General features: G+C 44.0%; 2 protein-coding genes across 3 annotated transcripts; one reads left to right on the top strand and one right to left on the bottom strand.

The window, feature by feature from the left end:
• Nucleotides 1–761: 761 nt before the first annotated feature.
• On the top strand, nt 762–9,834 carry anks3 (ankyrin repeat and sterile alpha motif domain containing 3). Of its 2 annotated transcripts, XM_061231505.1 has the most exons (17): nt 762–893; nt 1,388–1,573; nt 1,712–1,910; nt 2,062–2,183; nt 2,284–2,365; nt 2,482–2,599; nt 3,656–3,793; nt 4,408–4,533; nt 4,714–4,829; nt 4,990–5,154; nt 5,673–5,797; nt 6,979–7,120; nt 7,223–7,395; nt 8,061–8,161; nt 8,449–8,532; nt 8,647–8,738; nt 9,028–9,834. In XM_061231505.1, the coding sequence occupies exons 2-16, from the start codon at nt 1,398–1,400 to the stop codon at nt 8,727–8,729; spliced, it is 1,950 nt and encodes a 649-aa protein (XP_061087489.1). In that variant the 5' UTR covers nt 762–893; nt 1,388–1,397; the 3' UTR covers nt 8,730–8,738; nt 9,028–9,834. The 2 variants fall into 2 exon arrangements, with proteins under 2 accessions (XP_061087489.1, XP_061087490.1); XM_061231506.1 differs by lacking the exon at nt 4,990–5,154.
• A 2,881-nt stretch (nt 9,835–12,715) lies between these two features.
• wdr24 (WD repeat domain 24) lies at nt 12,716–21,831 on the bottom strand. The gene is made up of 12 exons (XM_061232615.1): nt 21,363–21,831; nt 20,720–20,883; nt 20,536–20,596; nt 19,817–20,300; nt 19,549–19,726; nt 18,663–19,335; nt 17,429–17,541; nt 17,181–17,305; nt 16,808–16,912; nt 15,345–15,682; nt 14,459–14,643; nt 12,716–14,033 (listed from the first exon to the last, which is right to left on the bottom strand). Exons 4-12 carry the CDS (start codon nt 20,295–20,297, stop codon nt 13,865–13,867), a joined length of 2,367 nt encoding a protein of 788 aa, XP_061088599.1. The 5' UTR covers nt 20,298–20,300; nt 20,536–20,596; nt 20,720–20,883; nt 21,363–21,831; the 3' UTR covers nt 12,716–13,864.
• Nucleotides 21,832–21,861: the final 30 nt, after the last annotated feature.

Genomic DNA, 21,861 nt, shown 5'->3' with positions numbered 1-21,861 from the left:
CTATTGTTGAGAACATAATTGGGTAGGTAGACACCCGTAAGTAAAATTTTGAGGTTTACATGAATTGTTTTGCTTTGCAGGCCACAGATAAATTGGTCTCGTTGACGGTGTGAATTACTGTACACACACTGAACGCAGTCTTAGTGGCTAAACCGTTGAATGGGCACTATATCCAGTTTTGTATTTAAGAATCACTAACTGATGTGGAAGACTTTTATCTATTACTAAAAAGGTCAAACGTAAGCAAAATATGTCGACCAAACTGTCTGACAATTAGATATTGCGAATTTAAGCTTTTCAATCATGCATTAGTAGGTAGTTTCGTAGCTAAATACCTGATTGGGACCGTAATGGGAGGTCTAGTGGTACAATTGACGATTACAGGATAAAAGAAAAGGTGCTAAAAGCTACCAGTGCTAAAAAGCCATCGCCCATTGCCATATACTGCTCGGGCTACGTAGGCCTTTACCAAAAGCATTCGTTCGTTCAGATGTCCAAAATATGGGGTCTTGGCTCAATGACTAAAGCGCTTGTACCACCAACATAGACTGACCACCAACCAGCTGTTGCTAAAAGGTTACGTCATTAGGAATTTACATTCGATTGGCTGTTACTCCTACGGAGGGTCCCTTCAGTGCAGGGTGTCTTAGGAAATGAAGTCTCTTCATAAATAAATGAAGTAGGAATCCCGGCGAGTAGGAGAAAAAACGACTACAGATCCCAGATGTTTTGTAGTTTTACTTCCTGCAGCAGGGGTGCTCCCCATATGTGTGACCTCAAGCACCCGTTTTGTTTGATTGTGTTCAACTTTTGAGGTGGCAAACATTGTTCAGAAACATCTGAGCCAGTAAAATAAGAACGTTCATTTGCAAACAGTAAAGGATTGTACGGGGGTAATACAGCCTTTAAGTTTCATTTCCGAATCTACTTGAATCACACTTCTCTTTAGCTTGTTAGCGATTATTGCACTTAACGAAGTGCTTTCTAGCGAAATAAGCGCATACTGATTTGAAGTGGAATCCTAATATCGCTAGCTGAGTAGCTAGTTTGTTTATCTACTCGTTTGCACGCTACTTAGTTATAGTTTTCCATTCGCATACCGCGGCATGGTGGTTTGATATTCGAAATAAACTGTATTTTAAATTAATTAAAAGGTTATGCAGTGGCTCTTAGAGTCGCGGTATATTCCAGCATTATACCAGACAAACATAGCTTTCAATTTTGTGTGTTCTTGAGTTTGACGCCAAACGTCAAAGTTATCGGTGCATGTTTGTGCATATGCATAGCTAAAGTAGGCTAGGTATCATTTGCATTACCAACTTAGCTACCTAGTGAGTAACTACATGATTATGAATTAAACTAAATGCTAAAATGCTGTCGCGTGCAGGAGTGACGGTATGTCGGAGTTCAGTGACGAAGCCAGTGAGTCGGAGCAACTGGGAGCCAGTTTGTCTTTGTGGTTGGGGGGCACTGCAGGACAGTTGGTGCGCCCAGAAGAGCTGGATGTACCCCTCGATCTCCACACGGCGTGTTCTATCGGGCAATATGACGTGGTGGCCGAGTGCATTCGCAGGTGGGTTTGGAATAATCCCTCAGTATTTATATATTATTATTATTTAAAACATTGTAGGTGCACACATTTTTTTTGTTCAAACTTCAAACAAGATGTATACCTAAACATGTAACCATAACACAAATTTTCTAAATGCAGAAGGGAAGTCGACCTGGATTGTAAGAATGTTGGTGGCTGGACGCCCCTGATGTATGCTGCCTACATCGGCCATGACAACATCGCAAATCTACTTCTGGAAGCTGGTGTAGGTGTCAATGCCACCACCCCTAAAGGCCACACTCCTCTAATGCTGGCAGCCAGCTGTGGGAATGAGAGCATTGCTTACTTCCTGCTGCAGGTTAGGGTCTCTTCTCTGCTTTCTTTATTCTTTAATACATCAATCAAGCTGAGGACAGTGCAACATGTTCTGTGCAAAGTGGCTGTCCAATGTGCCTGCTGAGGATATGTAACCTCCCTGATATGATCTTGGTGGTCTGTCTTAACAAAAGCAAGGTGCAGAGCTGGAATTGGAGGACACCAGAGGCTGGACAGCCCTGTTCCATTGCACCAGCGCTGGACACCAGCAGATGGTGAAGTTCCTACTGGACAACAACGCTAATGCCAACATAAAGTGAGTCATCTTTTTCCACAACATGGATGCTGAGTGGTCCTAATGGCCGCACGCCCACCACGTTACTGCAGTTGCATGACCAGATGTCTCTTCCCATCAGAGAACCCATTTCTGGCTTTTCTCCCTTAATGGAGGCTGCTGCTTCAGGACATGAAATCATTGTTCAGTACCTCCTGGAGCATGTGAGTATGAGTATTCTATGCTGTTCTTTTTGGTCTATTGGAAACGTTTTTGGTATGTATTATTTTTTCTGTTTGAAGGGGGTGCATCTGAATCTGTGTGTCGGTGTGCATTTCAGGGGGTGAAGGTGGATGAGAGAAATGCTAAAGGAGAGACCGCGCGCACCTTGGCTATGCTGTACGGCCACACTAAGATTGCCAGCCTCATCGACATGCGCTCCATGAGGCCCAAGCAAGGTAATGTTCAGGTCTTCTTGTAGCAGCAGACCATAACAATTTATCTCAGTTCTAAGGTGCTGACGTGCTTTGTGCACATTATTTTGTACCACAGCTCGTCACTAAAAAGTTACTATATGCCGTACTGTCAGTTGAATAGTTGGGCATGTCTATTTAACTCTTGTATGAAATTCTACTTTTTGTATTAACGTTCGTTAAATAAAACATGGCATACTCATGTTAACACCATTACCACCATGTTAGCTTTTATTTCATAAAAGACATGTTACAATAAAACAAGTGTTGATATATATTCGTCGATGTTGTTTATGTTGGTCAAATCTCATTTGGTTTGCCAAGTAACTAATACTTCAGTTAGAATGTTACTGTAGGTAATGTAGACTAGGTTTGTGGGTTTTTCCACAGCCCGCTTTGCTGTTCTTCTGTTTACTGTTTGCATGTTAAATGCCTTTGTGATCATAAACCTCTTTCAGTAGCTTGATATGTTAATCACCATCTTGTGACTGTGTTTAGTGGTTAAATTGCTTGGATTACCAAAAGTAATTCAAATCTGGTAAATAGATTTCTACCTGGTACTGTACGGTTTGATAAGTGTCGTTTCTCTTATACATTTTCACAGCTACTACTCGGGGCAAAAATATGTTGTGAGTTTTATAGGTTTATAATCTGTTGGTGTGCATGATATTCCTGCCTCTATGCTCACAGTATACAATACACCAGATTATAACTTTCAGTTTACCGGATTTGTTTATAGCTCCCTAGCTCCCTGCTAATCTAATAACAAACTTAAAAAGGAGACTCAGCATTGCTCCCTCTTCAGATAAAACATGCTTAACTGTCAAAGTCACTGGACAATTCAACATGTGGCCTAATATTCAATTTTCTCTTATCTGAACTTAGTTTTCCAGCAATAAATGCTCCGATGAATAAGGTGCTAATTGATTACCCTCTCCAGTACCTACTTAATGCATAAAAGTTCAGTGATGTTGCTTCTATGTCATGTTATTTAACTCTTCCATATTTCTTTTCCTCATGTGTTGTTGGTGTACTTTGAAGACCTCAGCTCATCTGAGGACTCTGACAGTGCCCCCCCAAGATCCCGGCTCAGCCGCAGTAAAGTGAAAGGGCCCAGTATCCACGACGGGCCGCAAGCCATCGCCAAGTTCAGAGTTGGAGGCACCAGCCGACACTGCGGTACAGGCATCCCTGCGTCCTTTCTTTGTGTCACATATTAACTTTTTCTATTTGGGAGAATATGTCCAGAAGACCTCAGTTCCACACTTTACAATGTCTGCTGAAATGTAGGGATGTATACAGAAATGATGTGCAGAGCTCCAAATCCAAGTTTGTTGTAGGCCTACTTTCCTTGTTTAAGCCAATAAATACTTAGAAGCTCCAACTGGGATTCATTCCAACACTATCTGCACTGTTTTGAATGCAGTGCAGCCCAGTATTGCCTTCTGTGCAGTTTTCAGGAGGCACATCCTTCCATTTAATTGATTTGGATAACATTTTATTATTGCTCTACTAATTGTCCTAATATTTTTCCCCATATGATGAGTGGTCCTATGTTAGAATTTCTTGCCAGGGAAAATAGATTCTGCTTTGATATAAAACATTTTTTTGGATGTGGTGGTGGTTAATTATCTTGTGTATCTTTATATTATTCATCAGCTCCAATTATGAAACATAACTAATAATTTAAGTTCTCCTCAGTAGTACTTTCTGAATTTAATATTGATGTCAGGTCTTTATGTAATTTAGTTGGGCTTGGGTCATGTATCTCTTGTTTTACTCTGCATGGACAGAGCCCACAGTGGCACCACCAGGCTACGTGACCTTTCGAGACGAGGGGGAGCAGAGCGAGGGGATTTGTAACCGTGACGTCACCTCGCCCATCAATGAGCTGGACGGACAGAGCAACAGCAGCAGAGGTACCCCCCTGTGGGCCATTTCCTCCCTATGGTCACTGCCCTCTCCCCTTCCTGTGTTGTCCTAATCCGTTTCAGTAACCTAATGTGCAGTGTTGTTCCCACTGTAATGTTCTTTAGTCTGTAACAGATGTGAACGTATCTCTTCTGTATTCTCTGGCTCTGTGCCGTCGCTACCTCTAGATGAGAGTCCCTTCTTTGACAATGACATGCCCACCATGAGGAGCAGCAGCAGCAGCAGTGAGGGGCTTCCGCACATGATCGGCCTCAGCCGCGAAGCCTCACTGGAGAGCAATGAGGTGAGCGGCTTCATCAGCCTTCGCTTTAAATAGCCTTCGGCGAGGGGGACAAATCGTTGCCAGAAAATGTGCCCACAGGAATTGTCCGGAATCTTGGGAAGCCAACTAGGATATGGTGGAGGCAGTGCTGCTGGCTACCAACGCCCTCTTCCTTCCTCAGGATTCTGACCAGGCCAAGCGGACCTCTGCTCGCAGGGCCGGCAAGGGCCACCACCACAAGGGCAAGAGTCGCCATGGGAGCAGTGAGACCGCCCAGCCCGGTAGCACTGGGAACTGTGGAGTGCGCCCACCATCCAGCCAGGCCCCCTCCTACACAGGTCCCAAGGCACGTGCCCCCATGGGCTTGCTGCTTCCAGGGCTTTGGCTGGCTCCCTCCCTCTGCTTTGCTCGTTGGCTTTTAATAGTCTAACTTCCAATGTTTCAGCTCTTCTTAAGAACATGCAGATTGCTTGTGATGCTGCTACATGATCTGTGTATCTCACTTCGATCCCTCTGTTGAAAGTCGCAGGTGCTGCTGGTTGCACTTGTATGTGGGACCCATTATGCTTTAAAGCTGTAGGATTGAGGGATTGTAAGATTTTCTAACAAATATTCAGACAGTAGGGGTTTGGTTGTGGTTGTGGTTGTGGTTGTGGTTGTGGTTGTGGTTGTGGTCGTGGTTGTGGTTGTGGTTGTGGTTGTGTTGGGTTGGGTTGGGTTGTGGAGCAAACACAGTGTTTTGCACCTGTGGACTTTGGGCTGTCCCTGTCTTCCTGACAGGTGAGACAGGATTGAAAGAGTGATGAGTAGTGTTTGTTCATTGTTCTGTTATTTTCTCATTTCTCCTTCCCCAACATTCCTTAGGACCTGGCTGAGTTCCTGGAGCAGATTGGCTTTTCCAAATACTTTTCCGTACTGGAGGAGCAGGACATTGACCTGCGCATCTTCCTCACCCTCACTGAGAACGACCTGAAGGAAGTGGGCATAACGTGAGTCCTCTTGTGCTTCACCTCAGGATCTGTCCCTGCCCAGCGAATGCTCTCCATGATTGAACAAAATCCAGTGGAGGAACTTGCCTTTATGTCTGGAAACATCTCTTTGGGAAACATCAGAATTAATTTTACTTTGTCCATATCAGGATTTATATAGGCAAGAAAAATATATTGTCCTTGTTCCTCTGTAATCTACTTTTCCCCTGAAATTAGTACTATAGGCCCATGGTAGGGTATCCAGAGTCTCAAACCATGATGGAAAAATAGTTGGAAGGTCAATAGTCATCTTTTAAAGAGGTTTGTAGTTGTCTCACCTGTTTATAATGAACTGTGTTGTATGTTACTCTACATTTTGAAGACTTGTTCTTGCAGTGCTGCTACCGCCTATAATTTCATAAATAACTTTCTACTAGAGCCAGGGTCTGGCATGAAAGAATGTTTTGCACAGCGTGGTAAATGCTGGTCGCTTCTGCTGCGATGGTAGAAGATCAGCTTTGAGTCAGGATGAAATGTGGCCGTTGGTGTGCTTGCTTATTTCTGCAAGATATTTATGGTGAGACTCGGCAGAAAGGTTGATGCTCAGGGAGGAAGATGTATACTCTGCGCAGGGCCTAGTGCAGGCATTTAGGCTATATATTCCATTTCAGGTTGTGTATCTGCGGGTTGGTTTGTTTTTAGCTCTGCCCCTTTTCTTGAACAAAGTTATCCATATAGCTTGCCCCTGCCTAATCCACTAGCCAGTTGGATCACTTGTAACAGGTAATTACTATTTTGATCCCACAAAATGGCTTGCTCTGGGTCTATCAATCAGACCTGGGACAAATACATAATTGTTTTGGTTTCAAATACTTTTCTACGCTTTACTGAACTTCTGGTCTATTGGAACCTATGAAATGCTATTTTAATCCAGAACAATTACGTATTTTACCCAGGTCTGATCACTGTATCATGTTCATAAACAGTGGCATTTGCAGTTACATTTTCAACAATGTTAACTGAAAAAGGGACCCCAAGTTTTAGAACAGTACACAGGTGAGGCTGCATGGAGCCTTCTTTCATAGAGTGAGTGGAAAATAGTTCTTGCAGCTTTCAGATCAAGTCCACTGAGAATGAACAGAGAGCGAAGCAGTTGTAGAAGAGGGAAAGATTTGGCCCCTGTAATGTGTGGTCTGCCCCAGGCTGTTCGGGCCCAAGCGGAAGATGACCAGCGCCATCGCCAGGTGGCACAGCAGTGCCCGGCCTCCCAGCGACGCTCTGGAGCAAGCCTACGCTGACCAGCTGGAGGCAGAGATGCAGGAGATGGCCATCCAGCTGCACAAGGTAACCACAGCAGCTGGCACCTCTAACACCGCTCTGTTCGGTTTGGGGTCTTTGTCCGACTTCCTCACCCTGCCTCCAACCCCCTGTCCGTCTCCATGGCAGCGGTGTGAGGAAGTGGAGAGTCTGCAGGGTCAGGTGTCCCAGGAGAGGGAGCTGCGCACTGTGATGGAGGGATGTCTGATGGAGGATAAGATGGCGTGGAGAAGAGTGCACAGTGAGCTGCTGGAGACGCACAGGCTGGCCCAGGATATGTGCACAACCCTGGAGAAAGTGCGGTGAGGTTCAAATGTGAAGCCAGGGCTCAACAATAAGGACAGTCTGATTGCACAGGGCAAGTAAAACGCTGTGTTAAGACGGTAGCATTGTAAATTACTTGCCTGGTCAGGCAAGCTGACATGCCCCCTCAATACGCATTAAGTTTGACTAACGTTAATCCAGTTTTACGTCTTGCCAAATCAAACCACCTGACTTGTATTACTGGGCAAATTGGGAAAACATGAAGCCCTGGGAATGGCGATAGGGAAAGGGAGCTGAGATTTGCAACCTCTTCTTGTTGTGAGACTGAACAGAAATCCTGTCTAGTTTTCTCTTGAGAAACAGTATCCTATTGATGAGTGGATGGTGATAGACGGACTGGTGGAATGCATTTCAGCAATAAATGTTAGGGGGCAATATCCATGGAAACCTCCATGACTGTAACTTGTAATAACAAGACAGTTATGTCAGCTGTATTGTTAGCCTTTCAATTAGCATTGTTTGTACATAGAAAGCAAAGATGTGTCCTGACCAATTAATCTCTTTAAACAAGGCAAACCCAAAAAATGTGCAGACTGGTCATCCAGGACTGGAGTCATCCTTGCCTGAGGTGTGAGGGATACTCAGTGTGGCTGGCTGGTGTTCTGTGGATGTGACAGGTTTGTTGTCGCTGTGTGATGAACAGGGCCTGTCAGATGGAGCTTTTCTCACGTCTGCGGAGCGACGGGATGATTATGCGCCAGGGTGACACCAGGGTCAAGCTGAAGAATGAGACGGGGGGAAAAGGTCAGTCAAACGCCACTTATGATTTTGGCTTCGTGTCATTTCTATGCTGCAGAGCATTATTGCAGATGCAGAGGTTCTTTGAAATTTCTGAATAGACCAAAAATGCACTCTATGCATGTGTAATACTTGGGACTTGCTCTCTAAATAGTGCAAGTAGCATTCTAGGTGTCACTGTGTATGCACAATACAGATTATTTTAATACATTTCTTTTTTTTTTTTTAAGACACAGCTTTAGTGTCAGCAGTTCATTGTTAATACACACTTCTTGATGGTCACTTTCTTTCAGGAAGTGAAGCCATACAAGAAAGCTTGATGTCCCTCAGTCTTACAGAGCTCATGTCTAAACTGGAAGTCTTTGAGAATGAGATGGGTAAGAAGTTGCGTGACGCAACTAATGATAGCCCTCCTGAAAGTTACCTGAGTGCTGTATAGTTTGGGGAATGGGAGGCAGGTTAACTGTGTGGTTATTTATATGTGACCACAGGAAAGAACCTCCAGATAGTAACACACAGCCTGAAGAGCCTAAGTGCTACGGAGAAGGGCACAGAGCACTGGGAAGAGTCCTAGCTGGAAATGGTGAGTGTGCATGTCCACTGTATTTCAGTCAGCTTCTGTATAAGCATGTGGAGGGGTGATTTTGGTCAATAATTAAAAATATAAGGGCATGAAAAGACACATTTTTTTACACCTTTTATCATTTTAATACAGACCACCCTGTATACAGGCATGGTTGGTTTGTGACGTTAAGCGGTTTTAACAATACAACTCGAGCACTTTAACAATACAATCTCTTCAGTCAAGTCTGCATCACTCCTATGAAAACGTGGGAATGGGGTGAATCATGAATCCCTTTCATCTCCCTCAGGTCTTGTGACGGTGCTTTTGCTGACGGAGGGTGACATTGCCACCCTGGACAAGCTTGCCAGGAAGACAAAGGTTGTAAGCCTTGGAGCACGGGCTGGCCGGTCGTAGGACAAGCGGGCAGGCGGGCGAACGCCCCCCACATGCCTGTGCTGGAGATACAAGGGACTGGAGGATGCCATGTCAAAAGATGAGGGGATAGCCAGTGATCTGTCAACATGCTTCAGATGAGCGCTAGCCCAGGCGTTTCCTCACTCACTGTGAAATTTTGGTTTTCACTTCTTAAGCACATTCCTTGTGCACAGAAATTTCATTCTGTATTTAGCAATCTTATGCAGGAATAATTTACATTGCCCTTGACCTTAAAAAATTCAAAGGTATTTTCTATACAGAGAATACTGCATAAATTAGGATTGATTAAAAAATGTGCTCAGATACTAGTTTGAAATGGAGGCTTCATTGTGTCAGTCTACTTCCTGATATGACAGCGTCTGTTTAAATCCATTGACTGTGTCTACGGTTAAATGTATTGTAGTACACAGCCTCTGAGCTACTGAGACCATCCTGCAAATTTGGGCAAGAAGAAGAAACTACAAAGAAGTCGGTGGTTGCGGAGTATCACCCTCTTAGACAGTCGCCAATTCTGGGATCTATGAATCCCGCACCTTGATGTATAAACCTATATCTATGTACATTATAAGGAAGTTTTCAATTAACTGCATTTCTTTTTTCACCCTCTCTTTATTCCTTCAGTGTGTGAGGGCTGATATTTGATGTCAATATTTACTTGAATAAAATTACTGGTGACACATTTTGGGCCCATTCCTTTTGGTAACATTCAGACATTCAGGGTCATGCTCATATCCTGGGCCTGCCTGTGGGACTCCAGCAGCTCACTGTATTGATATTTTGTCAGTAAAGGCATTTTTTATAGTGTTTTGTCATGTTTAAATACACCACTTACATTGGTCAGAAAATGAGACAAAATAGAAATATGAGCTGGTGCACAAATGGAGAGCTTTCACAAAGTAGTGTATCATTTGATATTTCAGGGTTGCCAACTCTAATGCTTTTGGTGAGATGCATGCTTTCAGGCTGCCTCTTGTGCCCTCATGATACCCAAACACATTTAATACCAAGTGAAAAGAGTGCAACTAAAGTAGTATCTGTATCCCAGAGTAGTATCTGTCCATCCAGGTCTTAATGAAATGTGTTGCATCTTTTAAATAGTTGCTGTAGTCCTCGACCTGTGGCTTCAAAGCACCACACATTTAACATTCTAAAACTTCAACAGTAACATCTCTTTCCAAATATAAATCCCCGGTTAAGCTGGAACATCCAGAGTTAATTTTCTGCAAGGTTGCATCAAACTAGTTTACTTCTACTGAAGTACAATAACTAGTAGGCAGGCAGATTAGTATGAAACCTGAGTATGGTGACGGGATGAGGAATGTGTTTTATAGTTTCAATATAAGCTTCCTTGCATTTTTGTTAATTTACTTATTAAAGCACATGATAGCTTCAAAATTAATGGTTGAGATATTAACGATATGTATATCCACTTTACCAGAGTGAACTACAGCAAATATTTAGAAAACACATTTCAGCATAGCTATCTGTTGGGCAGATGCTACTTTCGGTAAGTGAAAACATAGCTTAATTTCATTTTTGGGTGGAAAAATTTTTCCTTTTATTTTTTTTTATTTTATTTAAATCCTAACACCATGATAATACACAGATGGACAGACAGACAGACTTGAAAAAACATGATGAGACCAAGCAGATGGATGAACAGATATGCATGACAAGATATTATGAAACCCAGCAGATAGACAGACAAACAAACAGACAGGGTTTTCTAATGTGTGTGTATGTGTGTTGGAGGGATTAGTTAACAGGCAAGTCTAGTGAGATGATGAAGAGGCCCAAAACTGTTCTTTAAGGAGGTTTAACTATTGTGTGTGTTTAATGCATTCCTAGTTTTCCAGTTTAGGAAGATAGTTTTCTTGGCGACAGTTAAGGCAGTGAGCATGGGTTTTGAGTTTTGGATCTCCAAGTAGGCAGAGGGATGGAGGTACTGGAATGCTGCAGCTCAAAATAAGTAATTCTTTTGATGACTTCTTGCCAGAAACGTTGAGTTGGTGGGCAGAGCCAGGTGGAGTGGAGGTAATTATCTGGTGTGTTTAGTGTGCAGTGTGTGCATGTGTCAGAATCAGTGAGTCCCATCCTATACATCTTGTGCTGAGTGATATGTGCTCTGTGGATTACCATGTAAATTAGTCTGAACCTCTTGAACACATCTGCATGCCTTTATGCATTTAGTTGCTGCCACATGATTGGCTGATTAAATACATGTATTAACAAGCTCGTGTACAGGTCTACCTATTAAAGTGCTCAGTGAGTGTATATTAAAAACTGTAAATTAGTTCAGCCAGTTTATAGAATTGGTAAAATGAAAGAGGCACCTTAAATTATAATAATTAAAATCTAAAACTTTGTGCATGTCTTCTACCTGCATGCAGCTGCAGGTACTGCATCATCTACAATTAGTTTAAATTGCATTTAATTGCAATTAAATTGTCATTAATTTATAATGCTTTGGACAAGAATTTTGTTTCCAGGTTCCAGGTCAATCAAAGTGTCATTTTGCTTTTTCCACATCTCTGGCAACTGCAAGAAAGAATCCTACATAATTACACTGTAACAGGGAGGTAAGAACAATTCCAAGTGAGTACATAATTAAGTGGAAAAGTGTCTTGGAAGCTGGCCCAGTGACATGGTAAACATTAATGAAAGTAGAGAAGCTCTTTGCATCCCAGAGTCGTCTCTTCACAGTTGCAGATGAAACTGATGTTTTGCAGGTACTGTTTAATGAAGCTGCCAGCTGAGGACCTGTGAGGCATCCGTCTCTCAAACTAGAGACTGATGTGCTGCTTCTCTTGCACAGTTGTGCATCTGGGCCTTTGTTTCTTTTTTATTTACAATTTTTAAACCAAAATTGAACCGCGAACTGAAAGATATTTTTAGCTTCTTTAAGCAGCACAATTGTTTTCAACTGTGCTTACTATAATGAGAGTGCAATTACCGAAGGATGAGGAAACAGTGTGTTATTACACAGGATATTCAGAACTCTGGAATATTGGCGGCAGAAAATGCAGCTTTGTAATCATATTGAATAAAAAAAAAAAAACTATTTCAAACAGTAGTAATATGAAACATTATCAAGGTCTTGGCTGTATTTTTTGATCAATTTAAAGCTACCTCAGTGAATGGAAGTATCCATGTATGCACTGTGAGACAGATGGAAGATTCAAGTAAATTATCCGTACCACACAAGTTAAATTTGAGAACTTCCAAGATGAAACATTAACCAGTGTGGGTACATATACTTTACATGTATACTTTACAGGTACATATACCTTACATGTTCACATCAGGGTTGAAAGCCTTTTGTATAAACCTGCTCATCACACAGTAGAACACAAACCCAGGACAGCCGAATGTAGCCTGCACTCAATTCAGCACTCTCCTTTTACAAACCCAAAGGTTTGAAATAAAAGGACAAAAGATCATTTTAAGATTTAGGTACAGACTGGGATAGACAGGATCAAACAAAAGTCGGATATTGAATGTTTCCAAGAGCACAAGGTATTTACAATTACCAATAGACCAATAATTACAATCACAAATCATTTTCTGTATTCCATTTATTAACAAAAACCTGTTCTATACACAAGGAACACTCAGGCTGAAAGAAAGCCATGGGCCAAGGGTCATGTACTGTGACATTATGAAGCACAACAGATAAATTAACCATTCCCCACAATATACATCATTTTTCATCAAAATAAGTTATTACTATGTACAATTGTCAAATTTCAAAAAATTATTTTCAAAAAAAGAATTAAAGTGTGGTAGTTCTGCTCGACTTCATTGTGAAACGACAAAATACTTGTAGAAAAATAAATGGCAATTAAATTCCTAAGAGTAAAATACACTGTCAAACGAATAAGGCCATTTAAGTGAAGGTATCGTTTCAAAGACTTAATTGTACACCATAGTTTTAAAGTATCTTGATGCTGTCCATCCTTGGCCTCTGCACCCATGGCAAAGCAATTTTTACTCTCTACAGTTGAGAAAGCAGGGGTCCATCACAAATTGCGCAGAGGATGTGTTGCTTGAATCAATTCTGTACATATATTCCCTTCTATTGAAAAACAGGATGTGTCTGTTAATTTAGATACGTATATACTTGTATATAAAGCTCAGTAACGTCTTTATTGCATTGTTGGCAGATTCCCTTTAATGGTTCTGGCCCTGCTTTGATCCTTGGAGTGAAGTCAATGAAAAGCCCGACTTAGCACCAAAACAGCAACCGGCCGTCCTTCAAAACTGGACCCGAAAAGTGGTTAATGGAGCAGCGAGCAGGCCTCTGTGCAAGGGGTGTTAGAAAACCGTCCCTGTATCCCCCGTCAGGACAGCACAGTGAGATCCCGCCTGAGGGCATGTTAGGTGGGCTGCAGATGTGGGGATTGGTCAACATCTAGGAAGGGGTATGGGGGTGGGGGGGAAGAATTTCACAGCCTGTGACAGCAGCAACCTTTCATGAAAAGGCCAGAAAATGTTTAGGATCAAGTTGTGTTCCCGGTTCTCGTTTTCTTCCCTCCTCAGCAACAGCAGCAGCTTACAGATGCACACTGTCTTGTGCCTGGCACAGAGCTCTTAAGTGGCAATAAAGGAGATCCAGGTTAAATTAAATTTAAAAAGAAAACGTAGCTAAAAGACTAAACCCTGTCACGTGACATTGCGTAGCCCTTTCACAGACGGGCGACCTTCCCCTCTCAGGTGTATTCACACAGGTGCCCGCAGCCCGCGGGGCAGTGTGAGTTGCTCTTCAGCCAGTTCATGAGGTGCTCCAGGTGCCCGCCGTGGCTGCAGCCCTGGCACCACACAAACAGCCCCTTTACCACGTGGTGGCACACCGCACAGATACTGGCACACTGGCGACACCTAGGGAGCAGGGGGACCAACAGCAGAGTGAGACGCGCTTCCTTCCAAAACATTCCTCAGGACATCTATGCCATTAGCCATTAAACAATCACATTTACACATTGCATTGACCCAAACTGTTTAACTTGGCTCAAACGTTCTGGGTAGCCTTCCAGAAGCTTCTCACAAGAAGTGTCTGGATTTCTGGCCCATTCCTCCTGACAGGACTGGTGTAAATAAGTTTGTAGGCCTCTTTGCTCGGACATGCAAATTCAAGTTCTGCCCACACATTTTCGATTGGATTGAGATTGGTGAGGATTTACATAACATAACATAACATAACATAACATAACATAACATAAGGTACAAGAACAACAATGGGAAAGGCACATCCAGACAAAGACAGCAGCAGGGGAAAAAAACGTAGAAAGACCACCCGCTCTCACCTGTCACAGATCCAGCCCTTGTTGCTCATTGGCCGCTTGCAGTTGCTGCAGTTAATGTGCAGCGTGGTGGAGGCCTGGTTCAGGCAGTTTATAGCACTGCAAGTACTCAGCTTGATGACCTCGTTGGAGACGTTCCAGAGCTCGAAGCGCTGCAGCAGGTCAATGTAGGACATGTACCAGTGCTCCTGAGGAGGCCATAAACACAGCAGTGAGCCAAGCATGCATACTTTCACACCCGTTACAACAGCCATGCTCAATGTCCCCATTTGGAAATTAGTCAGTCACATTAAAATGGCAATGCAAACAGTATCATAATCACTTCCATCTACTTATCTAGATAAATGTTCTGCACACTCCTGCCAGTGTGTACTTGTGTGTGTTACTGCAGAATAGATGCTAAACAACTTGCTTATGGTACTTAATTTGATAGGCTCCATATACAGTCGGGCCCTTTGGCACCCTTGATAAAGATGCACAAAAAAGGGATTTTTTTACCATTCCTCCAGAACCTTTCAGAATCATCGATATCCTTGGATTTGCACTTATGGACCCCCTTTTCCATTCAGACCACAGGTTTGATGGGATTTAAGTCTAGAGGCTGTGACTACATTTGAGGCTTTTAATTATGGAACAGAAGCCTAAGACCACTGGCAAATTTAAGATTCATCATGACAGGGCAATTCTAAATGTCAGCATAACAATAAAAAAGGCTTAAACTAGAAAAGAAAAACGTGTAAATTACTTGAAACTTTAAAAGTACTTGGCAACAAGATGCATATGCAAAATACCCACCAAGGACATCTAGTACCCCGGTATGAGACCAGTAAACTCCATGACAGGTGGCTCAGAAACTTGCAGAAGTACATTTTTGCGTGCAGGCGCTCACCTGAGTGAGGTCGTCGATCTCCTTGCGGATGCGCTCCCCCAGGACGATGAGCACGGACACGGCCATCTGCACGTCGCCCTGCTCGGCGTAGTAGCGCAGCATCTCCTGCACCACGGGGCTGAAGAAGCGCGGTGGCAGGTGGGAGCCGAACAGCGGCTGGGAGATGGAGATGAGAGAGAAGGACTCGATGGGCGTAAGGCACGCGCTCTCCGCCTCGTTGCCGCTCACATGTGGCGAGTCGGCCTTGTCCTGCAGGTGCTCCGGGGCAGAGGGGTTGTCCACGATCTCGTGCCGGAGGGGGAAGGCCTCCTGGGGCAGGGTGTACTCCGGCTCCTCCGCTGGGCACAGGAAGAGCGCGTTACAGAGCGTGTTAGAGCGCGTTACAGAGCGCGTTACAGAGCGCGTTACAGAGCGTGTTACAGAGCGCACTACAGAGAGTGTTACAGAGCGTGTTACAGAGCGCGTTACAGAGCGCACTACAGAGAGTATTATAGAGAGTATTACAGAGCGTGTTACAGAGTGTGTTACAGAGCGCGTTACAGAGCGCACTACAGAGAGTGTTACAGAGCGCATTACAGAGCGCACTACAGAGCGCTACAGAGAGTGTTACAGAGCGCGTTACAGAGCGCGTTACAGAGCGTGTTACAGAGCGTGTTACAGAGCGCGTTACAGAGCGCGTTACAGAGCGCGTTACAGAGCGCGTTACAGAGCGCGTTACAGAGCGTGTTACAGAGCGCGCTACAGACACACATTACTGAAGGCCTGAGCCGTCTATCCAAAGCAACGTACAGTGTATATCATGGTCATAGAACAGGTCAGATAAGGCACACTTCAGACATGATCGGTTGTAAAGCCATGAACATAAGTCCAGGACACACAGTAGACAGGTCAAGTCTGTAACTACCATACTGAAACATCTACAACTACAGACGCAAGGCAGCTACAGGACATGCTGCATTACACAAACATTGAGACTGAGCCTGGACATAGAACAGCACCTAACTTTGACACTTTTCAGGCACAGACAACTAGAGATGATGATATTGAATCTTTATGTCTATTATTATTTGTATCTGTATTTCAAAACATGACAGTTGCCAAGCAGAATGTTACACAGGCTGATGCACTAAATGGAGTGGGATCAGCCCACTGACAGGATCTGTTCACACTTCGAAACAAAGTCACAGATGGATGGCAGATTGCTGTGTCTTGCAAAACAGGGCAACTGAACAAAATATAGGATAGTGTTTGACAGAAAAAAAGAGAACTGGTGAAATTGAACAGATAAGCCACAGGCAACAGACTACTGAATACCTTTCACAGCGGCAGATATTTTACCATTTTAAGAGTGCATTTTGTCAAATTCATGTCCAATGCATGTGGAATGTTAGTACAGTGGGAGACCTGATGCGACAGTGCTCATTCATGAATGGGCGACGCAGAGGCGTCCGTCAGAAGCTCACCAGCCTGGTTGTCATGCTCCATGGAGTACAGGTCATCATCATCCAGCTCAGCATCACCGAACATGTACTCAGCCTGTCCCTCACTGCCCTCCGTCTCCTCGTTTTCTGGAAGGAAAATGGCCACAGGTACAGGAGTAATGCTAACATGGGCATGCAGTACAAATATTACATTACATTAAAATACACATACACATTACACATTATGTGTCCTTAAAAGTCTTCTGGACTGGCAGGACACATGAAATACAACACAAATATAGTACAGCTATTTATGCCACAATGCTTAACCTCTTAGGAAATACTACTAAAAGCATGTTATATCTAATAACAACTGTTCAATTGTTCAAAGACTGTAGGTGAGCTCTCAGCTAACCATCATTGTTGTTGATGAGGGAGTTTCCAGGGTCCATGTGGATGTTGTCCTGTCTGATCTCCCCCTTGCTGCGGTCCAGGCGACTCTCATTGCCCAGACCTGCAGTCATCTCCTTCATGTTGAAGCTGAGGAGAAAGAGCAAAGCAACCGTTTGGCCAAAGACAAGAGTTACAGTGCGATCGTTTCAAATGACACACAATAGAAGTTCAAGTCCATAGTGTAGATGGAATAATTAAACCCAGCCCTACCTGTTCATTAGAGGCAAGGTTCCCAGTTTACAAATATTAAGGTTTGGGGTCACTGGATTGAGGCTTCCTGGGTCGGAAAACATGATCCTCAACATTGTCCAAGTAGTTGAAACCTTTAAATGTAAGGAAATAACAAACACAAACAATTATGTTTTTATTTGATTGCTTTCAATCCTTTTCTTCCTATCCTCCGAAATTGGGATGCCCAGCTGTAATTCTAGGCCTGTCATCCTTGCCACAGCCTTTGGAAGAGCACAGATAAGCAGTGCCTCCACAGCTTTTCTCTCTGAGCTGAGCTGTGCAGTCAGCTCAGCTCAGAGTAAAGCTGGTCCTGGCAACCTTCCGGTACCCATCCGACCAGGGTAGCTTCCCCTGCACAAGGAATGTTGTGGCAAAGGCTGCCACTATGCTCATTTATATCAAGAGACACCTATTACACTGTATATATTATATTACATTTAAGGCACTCTGGATAAGAGCACCTGCTAAAAGAATGTAATGACTGAATGCAAAATATAAAGGAGAACCACAAAATGAAATCCCTCCCTCCCTGGTGACACCAAGACCAATTACAAACTGTCCTGTGGGTTTTCCACAGTTGGGACTTCACATTTAGGATTTCATCTTCAGGGAGTTACGAGCAGTGCTCTAATAGGACAAGTTACTTGTCAGCTACATGATTCCCATTCTTCAGTTAAAGGAACTGCATTTAGTTCAATCCATAACTAATCATATATAGCTTGATTCATGCTCTATTTAGGAACTTACGTTGCACACTGAAAAACTGCCTTCCAGTTTAGCAATGTAATACAATTCCCATTAAAAGTTCCACTATCTCATTGACATCACAGGCAGTGAGTTTATCCATGGGAGCTTCAGGCAAGAGAAACAGTCTATTTCAAGATAAAATTTCAGAGACGGGAACATATTAAGCTAAACTGCTCAACTGATAGTGAACCAGTATCTACACACACACTGTGTTCTTCAAATGTATATCTCATCTGGAGTAATCAGCCACCTAGTCAAGCTGGGTATTATTTGTATTGTGCAGCTGCATGCAGGAATTAAAATGCATGCTCTTGGCGAAAAGCTGCTTTGTGAGAATGCCCTTTGTAGAAAACACAACACAAATAAAATGTGATTCAATTGAATAGTACAACACATTTTTGGACTGAATCTTTCCTTTAAAATGGAGGCACAAAAAAAAGCACAGCGAGTATGCAAAGAAGGTCACCTGAGGTCTTTTCAGCTCTTTGGCCACCTTGGCATTGTGGTCGCAAAGCTCAGCAAATGGCTTCCCGCTGAGCAGGTAGAGCCTGGCCGTCTTCACAAACCAGTCCATGCGGCCGCTCTCCAGGTCGGTCTCGAAGACGCTGAGCGCGCTGGACACGTGGGCAAACTGCTCCGTGAGGTCGGGCTTCTTGAAGAAGAAGATGGGGTATCGGCGGTCTCCCCCGCCGTAGGGCTTCCTGTTGGAGTCGCTGCTGATCAGACTCTCCTTGGCCGCGAAAGCCAGGTCGCCAAACAAGCCGAAGCAGAGGCCCTCTGGGTTGGCCTTGTCCACGGGCCTGCTGGCGTCCTGGAACATGTGCTGGTACAGGGTGCTGTCCTTGGAGCCTGAGAGAAGGAAGTAGGCGTCGTGCAGGTGGCGCCACACGATGCCTGTGGTGACGTCTTTGTGCTCCTCGAAGGTGGCGAAGGGGATGAAGGGGCGGCGCACGTCCCACACGTAGATGTTGTGGTCCACCATCATGGAGCACGTGGCCAGGTGCCATTTCCGCTCGGGCCGCCACTTGACACGCGCCACCGAGGCGATGGTCTGCACGCAGTGGATCTCCTTGGCCCGGTTGGTGGTCATATCCCACACCTTCACCATCTTGTCTCGGCCGCCTGTTGCCAGCCAACCCCTGCACCAGGAGAGGCAAAGCTGACATCAGCCGCACGCATTGCAGAATGCATTGAAGAACAGCAAAGAGTGGAAGGTCTCAGTGTAGCACCAGCCAGTGCACCTGCTTGTTGATGTGAACCGGTTTAACCACATTCTCTCAGGAGCTTCAAATTAATTTAGAAGTGCAATTTAGCATAAATAGAACATTACACCATTGGAATGTTTCACCAACCTGTCCTCAGGGTGCCAGTCGCAGCAGAAAACAGGTCCAGTGTGTGCGGTGAACATCCTCTCGTACCGGTCTGGCCGCCTGATGTCCCACAACTGCACGTTGCCATTCTCAAATGAAGCAGCGAATGTGAAGTAGTCCCTCATACTGAACTGCACATCTCTCACACTTTCCGACTGCCCTGTAGGAAATGAGCAAACAACACATGGTTTAGTCACCATCAACCACGTCTTTCACCATCAGGCTTAACAGCACAGGGTTGAGGTCATACCTGAGAAAGTGCTGACGGACTCTTTCTTTCGCAGGTCGAAGCACTTCATGTAACCATCTTGAGACCCACTAAGCAGCATGTAAACCTCCGTGGGGTGGAAGCAGACCTTGTTGACCGTGCGTTTGTGCTCCGTGAAGAGCTGGTCCTGCTTGTTCCGGGACGGTTTGCCCAGGTTCCAAGTCACCACAGCCCCATTCGTGGCAGCGGTGGCTAGCAGGTTCTCGTCCATCTGGTGCCACATGACATCAGCACAGCTGAAATTGAGGGAGGGCTTGCGACCTACACGCAGGTTCAGCTTCTCCACAAACTGCTCCTCCTCTAGCGCGTATATTTTGAAGATGTTGCGTCCAGCCACCACCACCTGTGCCGCATCTCGGCAAACGCTAATGGCGTTGGCTGGCGCATCCAGATGGCAGAACATTGTGCAACCGCTGATAGCAGTGTTGCCTAAGGCAGTGGTCACACGTGCCATCTTCTCCATGATCTGGGAGGACAGACATAATGAGTGGCAAGATACAGATAAGCAGGAAGATCAATCACAAGACATCATCACAAGAGCTCTGCTTGCAATCATTTTCTACTGGTGGATATTTACCAGAAGATGGCACTGCAGTAGTAGGAAGCATGTTTTGGTACATGTAATGAATGTCCATTTATGTTAGCATAATTTGTGAAGTCACTTATTTATCAATTCAGTTGCCATTCACTTGGGGACTTACTGAATACTATAGAAGCAGCTGTATCCTTTCTAAATGAGATGAGTGGTTTCTAGTTGGACACCTGTACAGAAACAAATTTGTTGAAATGACACACTGCTACATTTTGATATACATTTCACCTACATGTGTAAACAGCCTAAACTGACCAATAAATCAGGAGAATAAAACACGTGCTAAGCCTTACCTTCCATCCAGCAGTTCAACAGAAAAATAAGCATTTGAGTCTCCACTGTGTGCTTGTGTAGATGCATAGCGAGTGGCTCAGACCCCGAACTACAGAGCCTGGAGCGACTCTAAGGAGAGGCCCATGATTGGGTTTCACACAATAGCAAAAAATAACACACCAGCCTGTTGAGAGAAGGGGAGAAGGAAATTAATCACCGCGCATCTGCTCTGCTACCCCATAAACACAACAGCTCACCAATTTTTTAAAATCAAAATAAAGGTAAATCTAATAGCTGAAGGGGATCATTTGGACAGCTCTGACAAGGTTCTTCATTTTGACAATTAAATGCTCTGAGAGGTGCACAGGCCAGGTTCTGTATATCTGTGAATTACAGCAGATTATTTTCCAGAAGAAAAACTAAAGTACACATTCCACCTTAAGTACACACCACCACTGTGTGTTTTGTAACTATCTGATCATTAACGTTTTAGTCAGCTGCCTATGCAATGAAAAGAACAGGAAAGACCTGATGTGTACATTTCTACAAAAGTATGCAACCAACCCGCCACATTTTTATTTACTAGTGTTAGGCTAGTAACTAGCTAATACTAATCAAGTCGACAGGGCTTGTTTTTTGGTCTGTGTGCGCAGATTCACTGACCTTAGTACGTGGATATTTTAGTGGGCAGTGGATAGTATGCGCCATCCAGACCAGTTGAAGATCAGCGAATCCGCATAGCTAGCGTTTAGGATAAATATAGCTACCCAGTGATGTTACGTTGCATTGTAACGCATGTGCACTGTGTTGAAACGTTGTAGCTGCTAGGTGATCACCACTAAACACTGCTTTAGAAGATCCTCACATCAAACCAGTTGCACCTACAGCCTCTGTTTTTATGACGTTCTGGTACCAAACGTGTTAGCTAGCTAACGTTAGCCATCTAGTTTGTTTACATCTGTTCCGGCAGCGCAAATCAAACATGTAACGTCAGGCCGCCTATTATCTAAGTCTTGTTCTGAAAACTTTATCCACTTTATTTACTAAAGGATACTATTTAGGATAGGTAGCTAATTAAAAATCCGCAAAACTCCAAAGACTAACCTTCTGAAACTAAAACGTTCTTCACTGCAAAAAGGAACCGGAAATACAAGTATTTTGC

Source organism: Conger conger, chromosome 2, assembly GCF_963514075.1.
Source record: "Conger conger chromosome 2, fConCon1.1, whole genome shotgun sequence".
Lineage (NCBI taxonomy): Eukaryota > Metazoa > Chordata > Actinopteri > Anguilliformes > Congridae > Conger > Conger conger.
Note: the sequence above shows the minus strand (reverse complement) of the source record. Positions and strands in the feature narration are given on the sequence as shown.